A 19,766-nucleotide genomic window follows, 5' to 3' on the forward strand; every position below is an offset into this window, starting at 1 on the left:
AGGAGTGACTATTCGCACAGTGCCTTCCTTCCTGCCCAAGATTTTTTCTCGCTTCCATGTGAATCAGCAGCTCTGTCTCCCTTCCTTTCGTAGGGAGGACTACCCAGAGGAGTACTCTGCTCTTAAATATCTGGATGTGAGACGAGTCATCTTCAGATACTTGGAAGTGACCAATGATTTCCGGAAATCGGATCATCTGTTTGTCCTGTTTGCAGGTCCTCGTAAGGGTCTGCAGGCTGCTAAGCCTACAGTGGCAAGATGGGTCAAGGAAGCCATTGCAGCGGCTTATGTGGCCGCGGGGAAGGTGCCGCCTATCCAGCTGAAGGCTCACTCCACGAGAGCTCAGGCGGCCTCGATGGCAGAGGCCGGATCCGTCTCCTTGGAAGAGATATGCAAGGCGGCAACTTGGGCTTCGGCTCATACATTCTCCAAGCATTACCGTTTGACTGTGGCTGCACGGGCGGAGGCCCGGTTTGGAGCTTCAGTGTTGAGGTCAGGGATTTCTATGTCCCGCCCTGGGTGAGTACTGCTTCGGTACATCCCACCAGTCTATGGATTGATCAGCTTGATGATATGGAAGGTAAAATTATGTATAATCATACCTGATAATTTTCTTTCCATTAATCATAGCTGATCAATCCATAGCCCCTCCCAGATATCTGTTCTGTTTTATTCTGGTTGCATTTCAGGTTCAAGTTTAGTCTTCAGTTATTTCAGAAAGACTTCGTGTTCAAGTTCTTTCACTTGGATTCTTCAAGAGTTGAGACGAGTTTGTGTTACAGTGAGCTGCTGCATTCCTCTCCCCTCCGTTTTACGGGGCTGGATTGAGACATAAATTCTGCCGGCACTCCCTCCCGCTTCGTGCGGCTGTAGGGCAGCTTTGTACCCCTCCCGCTTCGGCGGTGTTAGGGTCAGTCAGCTCCTCCCGCGGTTGCGGTTGCAGGATAAGCCAGATCCCCCCGCATCGGCGGGTGTGGTGTCCCTCCCCCGCTCCGCGGGGATGAGCTGGACGGATTCCCCTCCCCCACTTGTGTGGGGATGAGCTGGGTTAATTCCCCTCCCCCGTTTCGGCGGTGGTGAGCTGGGCAGAGTGTCCCTTCGTGGGTGTAATTCTCTAAGTGCTGAGTCCTGCGGATGGAGCTTTGATATCGACATACTGAGGAGTTTCCGGCAGCACATGACCACATATAGGGAGGCAAAAGTTTGCTCTCTATCTCCACCTGCTGGTAGATGGACACAACCCACCAGTCTATGGATTGATCAGCTATGATTAATGGAAAGAAAATTATCAGGTATGATTATACATAATTTTACCTTATCTTGCTGGGCAGACTGGTTGGAATGTTCAGGTCTTTATCTGCCATCATTTACAATGTTACTTGACCCCATGCAGTGCATCCAGAGACGCATCATATGGTGTCAGTCTACTAAGTACAACAACAAAAAAAAACCCTTAGACTGTGACATCACTAGGGGCAGAATCATAGGAGCCAACTTTTCAAAATTATTGGGGGTGCTAAGCCAAATGGAAATAACCCCTCCCTGGACCCATACAAGGCATTTTCTCAATACTGGGGGTGCTCAAGCACCTAAAGCACCCACAGAGTTGCCTCCTATGGGCAGAATGATAAATAGTAGTAGAAAGTACTGCATATAATAAAATACAAATGGTTTGGTTGTGTACATCAAACCCATGACCCTTTAACCCAAATAAGATACAGCAGCAGGAGGAAGTGGAGATTGTTCCTGCCTCTTTGAGGTACATTAAGGAAAGGTCTGGGTGGGGGTCATGGGAGACCAATGAATTTTTATTTAGTGGCAGGGTCAGGAGGTCGGGTTGGGGGGGGGGGGCACTCGACTACCCTACCGTGGTTCTGCTAAACACCAGGGATTTGTAGTACTGATGGTGGGGGATGGTGACATTTCCACAATAAGCTGAGGATTTACGTCACAAATTTGCACAGTCGTTAATTATTGCAGGCTGTGGAATATTTTGGAGATACTTTTGCGTAAGCAGCTGGGGGGCTTTCTGCTCTACCTTAAGGTAAAATTATGTATAATCATACCTGATAATTTTCTTTCCATTAATCATAGCTGATCAATCCATAGACTGGTGGGTTGTGTCCATCTACCAGCAGGTGGAGATAGAGAGCAAACTTTTGCCTCCCTATATGTGGTCATGTGCTGCCGGAAACTCCTCAGTATGTCGATATCAAAGCTCCATCCGCAGGACTCAGCACTTAGAGAATTACACCCACGAAGGGACACTCTGCCCAGCTCACCACCGCCGAAACGGGGGAGGGGAATTAACCCAGCTCATCCCCACACAAGTGGGGGAGGGGAATCCGTCCAGCTCATCCCCGCGGAGCGGGGGAGGGACACCACACCCGCCGATGCGGGGGGATCTGGCTTATCCTGCAACCGCAACCGCGGGAGGAGCTGACTGACCCTAACACCGCCGAAGCGGGAGGGGTACAAAGCTGCCCTACAGCCGCACGAAGCGGGAGGGAGTGCCGGCAGAATTTTAAGTCTCAATCCAGCCCCGTAAAACGGAGGGGAGAGGAATGCAGCAGCTCACTGTAACACAAACTCGTCTTAACTCTTGAAGAATCCAAGTGAAAAAACTTGAACACGAAGTCTTTCTGAAGTAACTGAAGACTAAACTTGAACCTGAAATGCAACCAGAATAAAAACAGTACAGATATCTGGGAGGGGCTATGGATTGATCAGCTATGATTAATGGAAAGAAAATTATCAGGTATGATTATACATAATTTTACCTTCCATATCATCAAGCTGATCAATCCATAGACTGGTGGGATGTACCGAAGCAGTACTCACCCAGGGCGGGACATAGAAATCCCTGACCTCAACACTGAAGCTCCAAACCGGGCCTCCGCCCGTGCAGCCACAGTCAAACGGTAATGCTTGGAGAATGTATGAGCCGAAGCCCAAGTTGCCGCCTTGCATATCTCTTCCAAGGAGACGGATCCGGCCTCTGCCATCGAGGTCGCCTGAGCTCTCGTGGAGTGAGCCTTCAGCTGGATAGGCGGCACCTTCCCTGCGGCCACATAAGCCGCTGCAATGGCCTCCTTGACCCATCTTGCCACTGTAGGCTTAGCAGCCTGCAGACCCTTACGAGGACCTGCAAACAGGACAAACAGATGATCCGATTTCCGGAAATCATTGGTCACTTCCAAGTATCTGATGATGACTCGTCTCACATCCAGATATTTAAGAGCAGAGTACTCCTCTGGGTAGTCCTCCCTACGAAAGGAAGGGAGACATAGCTGCTGATTCACATGGAAGCGAGAAACAATCTTGGGCAGGAAGGAAGGCACTGTGCGAATAGTCACTCCTGCCTCAGTGAACTGTAGAAAAGGCTCTCGACATGAGAGCGCCTGGAGCTCGGAAACTCTTCTGGCTGAAGTGATAGCCACCAAAAAGACTGCTTTCAACGTCAGGTCTTTCAGAGATGCCCTTGACAAGGGTTCAAACGGCGGCTTCTGCAATGCTCTTAGCACCAGGTTGAGATTCCACGCAGGCACCACTGAGTGCAGAGGAGGGCGCAGGTGATTAACCCCCTTGAGAAAGCGCACCACATCTGGCTGCGAAGCCAGGGAAGCACCCTTCAGGCGGCCCCTGAAGCAAGCCAGAGCCGCTACCTGGACCTTAAGGGAACTGAGCGACAGGCCTTTGTCCAGACCTTCTTGCAGGAACGCCAACACTGAAGAAATTGGAGCAGTGAAAGGAGAAAGAGAGCCTGCTTCACACCACGCTGCAAAGATACGCCAAACCCTGGCGTAAGCAGTAGAAGTAGAGCGTTTCCTCGCTCTCAGCATAGTGGCGATGACCTTGTCTGAGAAGCCCTTCTTCCTCAGACGCTGCCGCTCAATAGCCAGGCCGTAAGACCAAAGGGGGAGGGATCCTCCATCACCACGGGACCCTGATGTAACAGGCCCTGCTCCACTGGCAACCGCAGAGGATCGTCGACTGAGAGCCTGATCAAGTCCGCATACCAGGGACGTCTGGGCCAATCCGGACCCACCAGGATTATCCTGCCAGGATGCTTTGCCACCCGGTCTAGTACCCTGCCCAACATGGGCCAGGGCGGGAACACATAGAGAAGCTCTTGTGTCGGCCATTGTTGGAGAAGAGCATCTACTCCCAGGGATCGAGGGTCCCGTCCTCTGCTGAAGAAGCGCGGCACTTGGCAATTGGCCGAAGACGCCATCAGATCTAGGCTCGGCTGGCCCCAGCGCTTCGTGATGTCCAAGAACGCCTGAGCAGATAGCTGCCACTCTCCGGGCTCCAAGGTATGGCGACTGAGAAAGTCCGCCTTGACATTCATGACTCCGGCAATGTGGGCCGCTGACAGCTGTTCCAGGTTCGCTTCCGCCCACTGGCATAGACTCATAGCTTCCTTGGCTAGAGGGGCGCTCTTGGTACCTCCCTGGCGGTTGACATAGGCCACAGCCGTGGCATTGTCCGACAGGACCCGTACAGGCTTCAACACCAGTACCGGGATGAACTCCAAAAGCGCCAACCGAATGGCTCTGAGTTCCAGGAGGTTGATAGACCACTTTGCCTCTGCAGGAGACCAGAGCCCCTGCGCTGTCCTTCCCAAGCAGTGGGCTCCCCAGCCCGATAACGAGGCGTCCGTCGTGACGACAATCCACTCTGGGGACACCAGAGGCATTCCCGCAGACAACTTGTCTGTCTGCATCCACCAGCTCAGCGCCTTGCGCACTGCCGGATCCAAGGGAAGACGCACCGCATAATCCTCCGACATCGGAGTCCAGCGCTGCAGCAGAGAGTGTTGTAGTGGTCTCATATGAGCCCTGGCCCAGGGCACTACTTCCATCGTGGCCGTCATAGAGCCCAACAGCTGCACATAGTCCCAAGCCCGAAGAGGAGAGGCTACTAGGAACTGGTCCACCTGAGCCTGAAGCTTGACAATCCGATTGTCTGGCAGGAACACTCTGCCCACTTGGGTGTCGAATCGAACTCCCAGATACTCCAGGGACTGAGTCGGGCGCAGCTGGCTCTTCTCCCAGTTGATGATCCATCCCAGGGAGCTCAAAAGAGCAACTACCCGGTCCACAGCTTTGCCGCACTCTGCATAAGAGGGGGCTCGGATCAACCAGTCGTCCAGATAAGGATGGACTTGTACTCCTTCCTTTCGCAGGAAGGCCGCTATGACCACCATTACCTTGGAAAAGGTCCGCGGAGCAGTAGCCAACCCGAACGGGAGGGCTCTGAACTGGAAGTGTCGGCCCAGGACTGCAAAACGCAGAAAGCGTTGATGAGGAGGCCAGATGGGAATATGCAGGTACGCTTCCTTGATGTCCAAGGATGCCAGGTACTCCCCTGCCTTCACTGCCGCTATAACAGAGCGGAGAGTCTCCATGCGAAAGTGCCGCACTTTCAAGGCCCGATTGACCCCTTTGAGGTCGAGGATAGGCCGGACAGAACCTCCTTTCTTTGGTACCACAAAGTAAATGGAGTAACGCCCCTTGCCAAGCTGACTTTCTGGCACCGGAACGACCGCACCCAGGCGGATCAGATTGTCCAAAGTCTGCTGCACTGCCACAGCTTTGACCGGAGACTTGCAGGGAGAGAGTACAAACCCGTCTCTTAAGGGTCGGCAGAACTCTAGCTTGTAGCCGTCTCTGATGACTTCCAGCACCCAAGCGTCTGAAGTTATTGTGGTCCACTCGCCCAGAAACGAGGACAGCCGTCCTCCAATCTGCACTGGGGCGTGGACCAATACCCCGTCATTGGGTACGAGACCCTGGGGGAGGACCGGAGGGAGCACCTCCGGGACGGCGGTCTCTGCGAAAGGAATGCTGCTTGGGGGAGAAATTCCTCTTAAAGGAAGAGGGGGCAGAAGCACCCGACCTGCCCGGGCGGTACCGACGGGCTTCCTGAAACCGTCCTCTGGAGGTACCGGGACGAGCACTAGCCCGAGCCCTGACCTCCGGTAACTTCTTGCCCTTAGACGTGCCGAGATCAGTCACGATTTTGTCCAGCTCGACCCCAAAGAGCAGCTTGCCTTTAAAAGGCAATCTAGCCAGGCGGGATTTTGAGGCGTGGTCAGCAGACCAATGTTTCAGCCAAAGCCACCGCCGCGCAGAGACAGTCTGAGCCATGCCTTTAGCTGAGGCTCTCAAGACATCATACAGCAAGTCTGCCAAATAGGCTAAGCCCGATTCCAGGGCTGGCCAATCATTCCTCAAGAAATGATCCGAGGGGGAAGCCCGCTGCACCATAGTCAGGCACGCCCTGGCCACATAGGAGCCGCAAACTGAGGCCTGCAAACTTAAAGCAGCCGCCTCAAAGGACGACCTTAAGGCCGCCTCCAATCTCCTGTCTTGGGCGTCCTTTAGGGCCGTGCCACCTTCCACCGGCAATGCCGTTTTCTTAGTCACCGCAGTGATTAAAGAATCCACGGTAGGCCACAGAAAGGCCTCACGTTCACTCACAGCCAAAGGATAGAGGCGGGACATAGCCCTAGCCACTTTAAGGCTCGCTTCTGGGACATCCCATTGAGACGAAATTAAGGTGTGCATGGCATCATGCACGTGGAAGGTTCTAGGCGGGCGCTTAGTCCCCAGCATAATGGCAGAGCCAACAGGGGCTGAGGGAGAGACGTCCTCCGGAGAGGATATCTTCAAAGTGTCCATGGCCTGTAACAACAGGTTGGGCAAATCCTCCGGGCGAAAAAGCCGCGCTGCAGAGGGGTCATCCGCTCCATCCGAGCGGGGATCCGTCTCCTCCAAGGAATCCGCAAAGGACCGTTGGGAGACCTCAGACACGCTGCCCTCATCTACATCGGAGGAGACAAATTCCTCCAAGGCCTGGGAATCAACCCGAGGGCGTTTACCTCTGGGAACCTCAACCTCTTTACCAGAGGAGGGAGCAGGGGCAGCGTTGTGCATGAGGAAGGCCCGATGCAGCAGCAAAACAAACTCGGGGGAGAAACCCCCCCAGACTGTGCACCTCCGCAGCCTGGGCAACAGCCCTAGGCGCGCTCTCAACCGGCGCTCGCAACAGCGGGGGAGAGACATGCTGCGCATCCAAAATGGCGTCCGGCGCGAAACTCCGCGAAGGAGCCGCGCGGGAAGAACGGCTCTTAACTTTAGCCGCTTCTGTGCCGTCGCCCAAATTAAGGGCGTTCATGGCATTAATGTCTCCAACCTCAAGGGCGGCCCAAGAAGAAGCCGTCCGAGCCGCGTGGCCGGCCAAGATGGCGGAGGCGAGGAGCGGGGGATGGGCGTTTATGGCGGGAAAAACCGCCACGCCGGAGGAAGGACCGGGACATGCATCGGTCGCGAAACTGTCACCCACCAAGGGCGAATCCGGCTTGAAGACCCCCGCATCCCCTCTAGAAGCGCTCAAGCGACCCGGGGAGCGACCCTTTGCGCCCTCGCCCTCCGACGCCATGTGCCACGAGGAGAAGAATCGGGGAACCCCCGCCCGCTATAAAAAGGTAAAATTACCTGCTGTCCGCTCCGAGTTGTAACGACCTGGTGTCTCAGTGAGTAGCTGCAATAGACGCTTAAATAAACGTCGAAATAAACGCCTTTAAGGCCGTTCAAAATTTTTTTTTTTTTTTTTTTTTTAACGGAGCCAGCGGGAGGGGGGAGAAAAGGAGGGACCTGGCACCACCAGGTTTGCACTTGCTCAAAAGAGCCCTCAACCCCAGGCACTCAACAAAACCTAAAAATTAGGCTTGGAGGCCTAGCCAGAGCTGCTGCTGTGTGTGACCACCACCTGCTGAGATAGAGAACATACTGAGGAGTTTCCGGCAGCACATGACCACATATAGGGAGGCAAAAGTTTGCTCTCTATCTCCACCTGCTGGTAGATGGACACAACCCACCAGTCTATGGATTGATCAGCTTGATGATATGGAAGTGTTTTTTCCCCTCTTACTCGTCGTTAAAGATTTTCTATCTGCCAGTGCCACACATGTGAAACTGCCAGTACAAAATTCTTTGAACATAAACGTGCTTCTTCTCATCCTCCCCGCGGCCCTCAGAATACTGCCTTTCTTCCGTGCTCCTGCGGCAGATACTCACATTACGGACCCCAAACTCCCCCAAAATGACCCGGTTTCGCATCTCCTCCACGATGCTACTGCCCTGTGCCGCCATCTTTCCTGATCAGTCTCGCGATGTTAGTTAGTCTCTCTCAGGCGTCAGGCGCACTTCTCTCGTCGTGTCGTGAACAGCGTGTTACGTCATGGACTCGAGCGCTGAGGTCAAAGAATGTGGGCGGAGATCCCACGTCACCTGAGTGGTGTTTACTTCCGGGTCTGGGGTCTGTAAGGGTAAGGGACAAGTACGGGTCGGGAGAGAGAGAGAGAGAGAACACCCCGGGTAAGTGGAAACAGGGGATGAGAGGTGGGAGATCCTCCTGAGGGAAGGGAGAAGCCGAGGTTTAGTGTAGTGCAGAGAGGGTGAGGGCAGGAATAACCTAGAGCTAAGTGTACGTGGACAGAAGGGAGAGATCCCGGGGTAAATACACTGATGGGGAGAAAGAATCTGAAATAAGTGTAGTGGGAGATCCCAGGATAATTATACTGAGGGGAGGGGAAACCCAGGAGTAACTATGTTATGTTAAGTGTACTTGGAACAGGGGCGGGGGCGTTACACTAAGGAAAAGGCAACAGAAGAAGAGAGAGCCTGGGGGTAACTGCACTGGGGAGATGAAGGAGAACTAGGGGTGAAGCAAAGAGTAAGTGTACTGGGGATGGAATGAGAAAGGCAGAAGAGGCAGGGGTTAATATAATGTGGGTAGGGAAAGATCCCGGGATTACTGCACTGGGAGAGGAGGAAGACGAAAGATGGAACCTGGGGGCAGGGGGGTGAAGAAGGAAAGAGAGCCCAGGATCAACTAAAGCAGATGGGGTGTGGGGGGGAGAGCCTGAGGCTAACTACACCGGGGAAGGGGTGAGGATACGGATGGATGAAGATCTTTTAAGCAGCTGTACGCTAGGGGAAGTATGGGAAGAAAGTTAAGGACTCAAGGTATAAGTGAACAAATCAAGCATAAACTATTCTTGAAGAATTCTTTAACAAAAAGATATTGACCAATTTAAATTGGAATTGCAATGTTTTAAAATAAAGAAGTACAAGTGGGATGAGAAGGATTACAAGAAGGCAACAGTTTACAGTTTGGTTAAATCCTGATTATGCATAGTGGGAGGAAGAAGAAAGTGGGTTTCTTTGATTTTTCTGACTGTAGGAGCAATTCCTGTTCTAGGTCAGAGGACCTTTTTTTAGAGAATAGAGGAAACAAAAGAAAAGGGACAGAGGAAAGACAACTGTAATTCCTGACCTGCAACACAATTACAGAAAGGGAAAAGTTAGTTGATATTAATTTATCCAACTATGTACTACTACCTGTTGATGAAATAGCAGTATTACAAAAAGGGTTATCTTTCATCCCAGCAAATTATCTGCAGCAGTTTTCTACAAGGATTGATATTGAGGGTTTCTTTCAGTCTTTACATTTGAGAGAATTTTTTTTCAACCCCTGAGGTAATGCCTTCTGTTCAGTCGGTTGTGAGAATGAAATCCAAATGGGTGCCTCCTGTTCCTGTTAGTGCATCTCTAAGTGTCTACAAACAATTAGGCTTATAAGATTGTGAAACACTGTTTGCTAAGATTTTTTATTCTTATAACTGTACTATCAATGAGCACTGAGCAATGATGTCTTTGAAGCAGAACCCCGATATTGTAATTAGAAGAGCTGACAAGGTGAAATGTTGAGGCAATTAATGAATCAATCTGATTATCAATAATGGGATGTTGATCCCACTATTGCACTACAGCTCATGATAGTGGAGCTGACCCTTAAGGGACTTGAGAGGGGTTCTAATCTAAATAAAAGTGGCAGTTCCTGAATGTTCAGAATCCTAAAATTCTCCTGATCTACTTGCTTGTCCATAAAATTCTGGACAAGCCACCAGGTAGGCTGATAGTGTCTAGTCCGAGGGCCTTCATTAGAACCCTTATCAGTATTTGTCGACTATTTCTTGAGGCTTCTGGCAAAGTTGAGTTTTTCTTATGTCAGGGACTCTACACGTTTTCTTAATAAATTAGTTGTTGTCGCAGGTTACTTCAGAAACAGCTATCTAGTTAAGTCACTGTATATGGTGATTCCTCAAAATGCGGTTTGGGAAATCATCCAATATGTTTTAGATACACATTCTAATAACAGAGGAATTTCTTCAGCCTTTTTGGTTAAAATGGCAGCGATTGGAATGAAGAATAACTTTTTCGATATCAGGTGGATTTTTCAGGAAAAACTAAATTTTTTATGGTTGGGATCCCCTAGAGATGTCCAGGGAAGGGAAAATGCTTCCATTGCCAGCATTGAGTTTAAATTTGATTTTGTTAAAAGGGTTTTAGGAGTAGAGGTGGACAGTCAATTGACTATGGTTAATTAGGTAAATAAAGTGGTAAAGCATTCTTTCTTGTTATTGAAAAAGTTACGATCTGTACAGAAGTTCTTTGATTAATAGTGCAGTCATTGTTGCTCTCAAAGATGGATTATTGCAACATTGTTTATATAGGCTGCACAATATCATTAATGAAAATGTTGCAAAGAGAACAAAATTTGATATTTAAGGTTATTTTCTCCTTGAAAAGGGAGGAACTGTTACACCCTATTTTTATAAATTGCATTGGTTACTAGTTATTGCAAGATCTCATTTTAAGTTATGTACACTAGTCTTTTGGTCTTTGCAGGGAAATCTGCCATTCAGTTTGGTGGGTTTCTTTCCTTTATTGGGTCGACAGTTGTTAAGAGGGCAGGTTTCCTTACAGTTTCCATCAGTTAAGCTGATTAAGTACTCTAGAAAGCTTTCTGCTTCAGTTTCTTATCAGGCTGCATCTTTGTGGAATTCTCTCCAAGTGACTATTTGCTCAATTTCTAATTATTTCATGTTTCGTAAGCAACTTAAAGCAGTATTATTTGAGCAAAGTGTAGGCTAATTATAGTTTTAACCTGTTATATTGTATATGTCCCAGCTAAGTGTGTTGGTTCTCTTGTTATCCACACGGAACTATAGAGGATGCTGTGGAATATAAGACTGATGTGGCCATGGGAGCCCCAATTGCTCCCTTGATTGCCAATATCTTCATGAATAACTTTGATATTCAATCACGTGACTGCTAATCATTTAAGTGTAATACACAAATTATTTTATTGATATGTATACTTTCAAATATAACTAGTATCAGATGTTCATGTATCTATTATACAAATTCATTCATTCATCCATCCATTCACTCCACATATTCCTTAACTAATACTCTTTGATTCACATGATACCAAGTTTAGAACTGGATACTTTCTGAATAGAACCCAATAATGAGCTCACTATATTTACACATGAATATTGACTTTAGTTGGAACTCAAGTTCTTTGGAGACTCCAGAGTTTCTAAAATCTCATGAAATGTCTTTAGATATTATAACCAGTATCCCGTGTGCAAAAACATCCTCAGAGAGATTCTTCAGGAAAATTCCTTCCAGAAAACTCTTTCAAACAATTCTTCAGATCTCTCCCCGCCGACCTCCGGTGGGCTGTAACAAACTCTGATTGCAGATACCACAGTCCTTCCTTGGATAGCTGTAATCCTTACAAATTAATGATCTCCACTGCTGTTCTGAATGGTAGACCTTAACTGTAGCCAGCACCTACATATTAACGTACATCTAATTTGATGTTTCATAAGCAACTTAAAGCAGTGTTATTTGAGCAAAGTGTAGGTTAATTATAGTTTTAACCTGTTATATTGTAGAAGATAAATGAGTGAAAGTGGACCCATTCAATCAGGCTGTTAATATTTTTGTCTTGTGAGCTGGGCCTAAGGAACAGTAAGATATTTTTTATAGTTGGCTGAATGACAAGCACCCTTCCATTGAGGTTGTGATGACTGCTGATTGTGACAAGATCTCTTTTCTTGACGTGCAAGTCCTCAAGGAAGGTAATTGTTTTCATACCATGGTTTTTAAAAAGCCTACGGATAGAAACACTTTCTTGAAGTTCACGAGTTGTTATCCACCAGTTTTGAAAAGGAGTCTTCCTTTTTCTCAATTTTTAAAGTATCGGAGAATCTGCTCTGATTTACAGCAAGCTAAGGATTTACGATGCCGCCTGCTTTTTAGAGGATATCTTGAATCGACAGTAAGGCTGCTTAGAAGAGGGCAAAGTACATCAATTATGTTCTATTCTTAGAGAAATCACAGAAAGTTGAAGATATGCCCCGGGTGTTGAGAGAGTTGTGAAGCTCCTTGTGACTCTGGGCAAGTCACTTAACCCTCCATTGCCTGCCGCATTGAGCCTGCCATGAGTGGGAAAGCGAGGGGTACAAATGTAACAAAAAAAAAAAATTTAAGGAAACATTGTGGAGTTGTGACTCTGGAGAATCCTTTTCAGAATAAGTGTTTAAGACTAGTATCCCGAATTTGAAGGCAATCCTTTGCCCATCTGATTTGAAGTCTTTGAAATTGACTGGGCAAGGAAGCCATAGAAAGTGTATGAGATGCAAAACTTGTGAAGTAACGCTAGAACTGTTTGAGGTATTTGAGTATTTGGAGACTCACAAAAAAATTTTAATTATGATGTAATACTAGTATGACTCATTTTGTTATCTATGTGATAATCTGCCCTCTGTATGAACTTTATGTGGGGCAGAAATCAATTTCATGTACGCATAGGAGCACGCAAAAGTTGTATTAACTGTAACTGCTTTGAAGAACCAATGGACATTCATTTGCACATTTGAAATGTTGCGTGGTGGATCATATCCCCACCTTTGACCATGGTGAGGATCACAAATTCTTATTACTGAGACGAGAGCAAGAATGGATCATTAGGTTGCGATCTGAGGAGCCAGCGGATCTCAGCGCAAGACTTGAATGGCAGCATTCTTATTGAAGATTGGGTAAATTGCGTAACGGTACGTCAATTGAAGTTTCTATTATGATTTGGCAATGATTTTAGCCCCATAGCCAATTGCTTTAATGGCTTTAATTGGTTTCAGTCTTCAGCTAATAGTTTGAAGGAGTAATAATTTTTCTAGTGACGTCACCTGCCGTTTTTCAAAGGAGGGTACAACAGCTGGCAGCCATGTTTGGGAAACCTGGCAATATGAACAGTGATGTCTATTTGACTGGTAAGATCTGGTGAACTTTAGTACTTTTTCTGAGTGTTTCACATAGCTATTATCTGGTGAATGTGATTATGCTTTATACCTAGAGGTCTGGTTTGCCCTGTAGCAGCTTGTTTAAGTGAAGCATTGGTTGGACCTTATTTATTTATTACATTTATATCCCGCTTTCATCCAAGGCGGGTTACAATATTCACATACATAGTTTAACATAATTGTCACACATATAGTTTGGACTCTTTCACATTGACCCCTTAGTGTGGTGAAGTCACAGCTTCCTGTAGCGTTAAAAAAGTGTATAAATCTGTGGCCAATAAGATGGTGGACCACCATGAGGCATATTTTCAAAGCACTTTGGAAGGCTAAGTTCCATAGGTTTCTATGGAACTTTGGGAGGCTAAGTGCTTTGAAAATGAGCCTGTGTGTAACTCTTAAGATGCCTGCTTTTTTTCTGTGAAGCAGGGTTTGCCCAACTCTGTACAACAGCAAGGTAAGGTCAGAAAGTATTATTCCAGTATAATCTTATCTTAATATTCTACTTGCAAGCTCAAAAGCAGGGAGGGGTGAAGAAGGATTTTAAGCCCTAGGACTATTTTGTGTTGAGATTTATGGTTGGAGGTCGTGAGACTGGTTTTGCTGGAGAAAGTAAATCAAATGTTGTGTTTAGATAAGGGGGCCATGAGCAGAGACAGCAGACTGAGAATTGTCACATACATCTGGTTAGAAAAAAAATGTATAAAAGGAATAGTTTATCACTACATAACCAGGAATCTTGCTAGCTCTTCGTAGCGCTTTTGCTCCAGGCTGGTAAATCCTCCACAGGAATTGTAATTGGCAAAGCAGCAATTAGATGTCTATTTTCCTATTTGTAATAAATAAGCTTCTATGATAAATTTATGATTTTTTAATGGTGTATCTCTTCCTGTGTTCTTTAATCCAAATAATTTTATCCAGAGAATAAATATCTGAAAGTTTAGCCTTGCATCTTACAGCCTGTCTGATATGGAGTCGTAAGTATAAGGCTAAACACAGCCAAGGGGTTTTTCTTCAAGCAAGGAGAACTTCTCTAAGGCTGACTGTAGTCCCCTCCCAAAGGGCAGCCAGAAAGATAAATTCAATTTTCTGTAACACCGGGATAAAAGAATTGTATTATAATCATTTATTTACTCTAATAAATTTTAGCATTATTATAAAAGAGAAAAAAATATACTCTGGAGTGTTTTTCTTTGCCAGAAGGGCTTTCATACTCTTCTGAAGTGTTTACCCCCCCCCCCCCTCCCAGAGGCAAGAGGGGGGCTTTACAGAAGAAATAAGTTCTGCTTAATCTTTAAGACTGATTTTTTTTTTCACTGCATGGTTTTGAGTACCTGTGTTGTGTTTTTTTTTTTTTTTTTGCAAAAGCGTTTTTAGTGTTCTCTGGCACAGGATTACACTCTTAGAAATTGTCTTTACTGGTGCTCTTAGGGAGGGTTTTTAAGCCTATGAGGTGGCTCTTGAAGGTTTGTAAGAGCATTTAAGTTCCAAATCGAGTTCTGAGGCTTTGCCTCATTTTTCATAAATTTTCTTTTTGTTGAAGAATTCTTCAATAATGTTTTATTCTTGATTGGTTTACTTATCCTTTGAGTTTTATTTTGTGTTTTGATATTGATTGAGAGCTTGGTTTCCTGTTACTTTTGAAGAATGTTAAGGAGCCCAGGATCAACTAAAGCAGTGGGGAGGAGAGAGCTTGAGGAAGGTAGGGGGATAGAGACTGAGGACAAGTATACCAGGGAGGATAGAATAAAAATAGGGGAGGGGACAAATGTGAAGATGATATGCAAAGTTGGGAGACATTCCATGAGATAACTGGAGGTTAGTATAAGTGAGATCATAAAGAAATGCATTTTCTGGTCAGAGGCTACTGTTATTACTATCATTTATCATTTCTGTAGTGCCACTAGACTTATTATATGGAGAATGAGAAGGAAGTGCCTGCATCAGGGCTTGTGAGACAGGTCTAAGCATATTCTGCTCATCTTGTTCAGCTCTTTGATCTTTTGTGTGGTTTCCCTTTTCCCCTTTACAGCAGCCAGCCCATTGGCAAGTGGAGCAGCATGGCCAGCCCAGCAGGAGGCAGCAGGAGCCTGACAAGCACAGAGTGGGCAGGCTTTGAGGAGAACCTACAGGTAAGGGTGAGAGCAGCATGTTTCTCATGGCCCTGTATACCTGCAGGAAGGGGTGGAAGCTGCCGGAAGCATTTCAATTAGGTCCTTTTTGCACAGATCAATACAGAAATTAACCTCACTTGCATGTTTGGTATTTTATTTATTTATTTGTTACATTTGCACCCCACATTTTCCCACCTATTTGCAGGCTCAATGTGGCTTACAAAATACCGCAAAGGCGTTTGCCAGTCGGTTGATAACAAATACAAGGTTATGTTGTGGTCGAATGAGGTAGTTGTGTGTCAGGCATCATGATGGTCGGAGGAAGTGAAGATTTTGTATTGTCCAGTACGATCATGAATTCAGTTTCTCAGATATACTGCTAATGTTGTTCTTAATACTTTCATTGTGTGCAAAGAGAGTCTTCTTCTGGAATTCAGATGGAGTAATGAGCATCAAATTTATTCGGAAAGCCTTTAATCAGGCCAATGGTGCCCAGTATAGTTTTACTTACTTTAGATTTATATTACACCTTTCTTTAACATACTCGGGGGGGGGGGGGGGGGCAATGGCACTCTCTGTTTATCTTTCTGCTGCATTTTCTTGGTCTCTGATTGCAGTTCCTGGTACATAAGGTTCTCTTTCTCCATTGCACTGATACCTCTATTAGTAGCGCTGTTCTTATGTTTCTCTGCTTTAATATTATATTACATTTTCTTGGTTCAGACTATTCATTATTTGGTATGGGAATGTCCCGGATGAGCAGGTACCATGATGTTCCAGTTCTTGTGCAGAAAGTATAAAACTTTATTTTTTTAAACATTTCCTTCCCAGATGTGGGTAAAAATATGCATAACTTGAATCTGCATGAAAAAAGGGCAACATTAAGTCGAGGAAGTGAAAATACACTCAGATTTCATTTTCAAATCTTGATCTGTACTTTGCAACATATACTTGCACCTGTTTCTGTGCAACACACAAAGTGTGTGGATACAGATGTAGCCAGATTATGCATGCTGGCTACGTTTTCTTAGTAACATAAAGCACAGCTTTCAAAAGTCTTTGACATGGACAAATAACTGTTTACCTAGGTAAACTGACTGCATGAAACTCTTCTACCCCTTACTGAATACAAATTTGCTCGAGATTAACAAAGGAAGAAAGGGGGTTTGAGGGGTGTGCTGGGGCTGCTGTTAAAGAATAACATGCATAGATTACATTTTTAGATTTATACACATTATTTTTAAATTAAAAATACCCACAGAAAAGCATGTACAAATAACCTACAGTTACTTACTTTCTCCCCTGGGGCATTATCAGAGGGAAAAATATTCTGGCACTTCCCCTGAAAATTGGAGCAAAGCATGTTGTCTTCCAGGTTTGTAAGGTATGCACAAGAATTGTGTGCTTTCTGCCCACCTTATTACATGTAGTCAACCCTGTCATAATATATGCAAAACTATCCCATGCTTCCTGGTGTTGTTCCAAATCATACCACTCTGCCTTCCTTGAAGACAAAGTAGCCTAGAGGCAGAACAGATCAGTAACCCAAATCCCCCTCAGGCTTTCTGAACAGGGCTGGAAAGTTCATTTTATACTGATGTCTGATTTCTGCAGGTATCTGCATCCCCAGATAACAAAAACCTAATAGTATCAGTTCAAAATCCCTTAAAATACCGCAGTAAGGTATGTTTAGACACAATAGGCAGAATCTGTGATTTGCTGTCATTAATTTTGTAACTAGATATTCAACTGTATTGATCAACAATTTCATCAGCTGCAGAGGCGTCGGAAAGGAACACTAAGATGTCATCCATAGAATGTACTATTTTGTGAGTTTCCTCACCAAAATTGAACCCAATGGTACCACATTGAATACTTAACTGAATCTGACAATATCCCATTAACCAGTACCCTCACCCTTGGCCCCGCGTAGAAGGCTTATATTCAGAGATCCATTAAGCTAGAATATTGCAATACTGCAAATGTATATAACCAAAGAAGCCTGTTGCAAGCCTTTTCCACGCTAAGGGCTAGCACCGGGTCCAGCATTCCCCAATGCTTAGCCAAGTGGATGATATTCAGCTTTTTACATTTTTATCCCTCTAGTCTGGAATTCCCTACCCAAGTACCTGTGCCTTGAGACTCCTTTGCCAAGGTTCAAGACAGCTCTCAAGGCTTATTACTTTGAGCAGGTATTTGTTTGCTGATTGCAATGGCTTTTGGGTCCATTGAAGTGCATTCCACTCTTCCACCTTCCTCTCTCCTTCTCTCCACTTATTACTCTGAGCCAAACTAGATTGTAAGGCTTGGGACTTTTGAACCTGAGTTTCCAAAGCATTAATCTTCACAGAGTGATCAAAACTTCTTCACGTTTGCCAACTCTTTGTGTTTATTGATTTAAGTAGGGAGGATGTCCCAGCACATACCCTGTAGAGAGAATCCAGTGCAGTCCAAATGGTCTCCAAAGTCACTTCTGCCTGCTTTTCCAGGGGAGGGAACTGATGGTACTGGGGGAAAACCCCTCCTGAATCACTCCTATGTAACTCCCCAACACCAGATCTTGAATCCAGCGTGCATCATGCCCTTGAGTCCTCTTCCCGACGCTGCTACCGTCAGCAGCAAGAACCCCGAAGTCACCAAGTCTTGTGGTAGTTGAGGAAGTGCTGGACCTCACTCCCGAGGCCCAGGCTCTCCCTTGCACTGTGGCCAGCCAGAACGCCCTGAGAGGTTGATAAGAAACCCAGGCTGATGGCTGTTGGGCAGCTACAGGATTCTTCCTCTTCCATTTAAGCATCTCGAAAGTACGAAAACGGCGCAATATTGCCGAAGAAACAAACAATGCGGGAGCAGAGAATTGTATCCCACTGCATCGCCATCTTGGATCTCTGGCAGTCATAATGTTATACAATAGCCTTATCCTTCTCTAATATTGAAATTTGATCAGAAGTGCCCCCCCCCCCCCCCCCCCCCCCAAAAAAAAAAATATTAAAATACAACAAGGTGGCTTTTAGGCAAAAGATATTGCAAATCTTGGTCCAAACTTGCTGCCAAAAAGTTTGTACATGGGGACAGTAAAATAGCATGTGGTCCAATGTGCCAGTTGTAGCAGCACAAGACCAACAGTTGTTAAAGGTAGTTGCTTTCAATTTTTGTAGTTGAACAGGTGTCCATACTGCCCTGTGTACCACAAAATGAAGAGTGAGTCAGTGAGGCAGAAGCAGAACAGTGTACTTAATTAAGCCAGTTAGATTCCCGGCAGGCATCAGCCACTTTGGCGTGTACCTCTCATTTCCAGATGTGCTTAAGAGCCTTAGGCTGAAACTGATGAGAGCTGTGTTGTATGTGTTTGTTTAAAAAACCAAAACAAAAAGACACATGAATTTGAGATGTATTCATGGTATTCTCAAGGGATGCAAACTTGAGATGACTAGTCATGAGAAAATGTCTTAATTGCATTCATTTATAACATTGTGTGAAATCCAGATGAAATGTTTTCTGCAGATCAACTAAAGTAGATAATGTCAATCCAGATAAGACATGGTCTAGTGTCTGTGTGCTCTTATTATTCTTTTAATTCAGTTGTACACCACTTTCATAGCTTGAATTGCAGTACATTAAAATTGGCAATAAACATAAGCATAAACCTTAAGAAACCTTCTGCAGTTAACTGGGTGGTGCCTCATGACAAAAACCCACATTGTTCCATGTGTAATAAATCTGGGAACACCACTGCAGCCTGAGTTGTAACACCTTTGCCAGAATTTTAACATTGGTGTTTATCATAGAAATTGGCCTGTAAAAAATACTTGACATGGGATCTTTACCCTTCTAATGCATCAGGGTGATAAAGGCATTGGTCAGAGTATGAGGATTAGAGGCCATTATTTTCAAATCAAAAAAGAGCTTGCATGGGAAAGGTGAAAAATGCGCCAAATATATTTTATACAAGTCTAAAAGAAACTCGTCTGGCCCTGGACTCTTCCGCAGTGCCAATGCAGAAATAGCCTGCAGAGCTGTTTGTGTGAACGATGCTACCAGCATTGTCTAGGCTTGCGCCAAGATATGAGGCAGAGCATATCTATCCAAGAAATGAGTAATACACTATGTCTGATGAGGTTGTGGAACTGGAGAAAACAAGAGCTAGAAGTCTTTTGAAGATCTCAGCCACCTCTGTTACAAGGTACTTCACTCCACCACCCATCTTTTATCCCAGCAACTATCCCCTCTGCCTTCTTTCTTTGAAGAGTGCGCATTAGTAGGATCCCAGACATGTTTCCATGCCTGTAATATTTTTCTGCCCATACTGGAACATCTCAGTCTGTTCTGTTTGTAACAGTGCTGTCTTGTCCTACTCTAGCACCAGCTATCTAAGTCCCATTGTTACTATTCCACTTGTATTTTGCTCTAGTTGTTGGATAATTCTCATCAAC

General features: G+C 45.8%; 2 protein-coding genes across 3 annotated transcripts in view; one reads left to right on the forward strand and one right to left on the reverse strand.

Moving 5' to 3' along the window:
* The window catches only part of POLR1C (RNA polymerase I and III subunit C), a 44,622-nt gene extending 36,449 nt beyond the window's left edge, over positions 1-8,173 (reverse strand). Inside the window, exon 1 of the mRNA XM_030195865.1 lies at positions 8,085-8,173. Within this exon, the coding sequence (XP_030051725.1) occupies positions 8,085-8,159 (75 nt within the window). The 5' untranslated portion in view covers positions 8,160-8,173. The remainder of the gene's footprint in view (positions 1-8,084) is intronic.
* Positions 8,174-8,282: 109 nt separating this feature from the next.
* YIPF3 (Yip1 domain family member 3) overlaps positions 8,283-19,766 on the forward strand; it is a 37,118-nt gene continuing 25,634 nt past the window's right edge. The window contains exons 1-2 of one of the 2 annotated variants that reach the window (XM_030195868.1): positions 8,283-8,384; positions 15,255-15,354. In XM_030195868.1, coding sequence (XP_030051728.1) covers positions 15,283-15,354 — 72 coding nt within the window. In that variant the 5' untranslated portion in view covers positions 8,283-8,384; positions 15,255-15,282. The remainder of the gene's footprint in view (positions 8,385-15,254; positions 15,355-19,766) is intronic. The other variant, XM_030195869.1, reaches the window with a different exon arrangement.

This window comes from Microcaecilia unicolor, chromosome 3 (genome assembly GCF_901765095.1).
Source record: "Microcaecilia unicolor chromosome 3, aMicUni1.1, whole genome shotgun sequence".
NCBI lineage: Eukaryota > Metazoa > Chordata > Amphibia > Gymnophiona > Siphonopidae > Microcaecilia > Microcaecilia unicolor.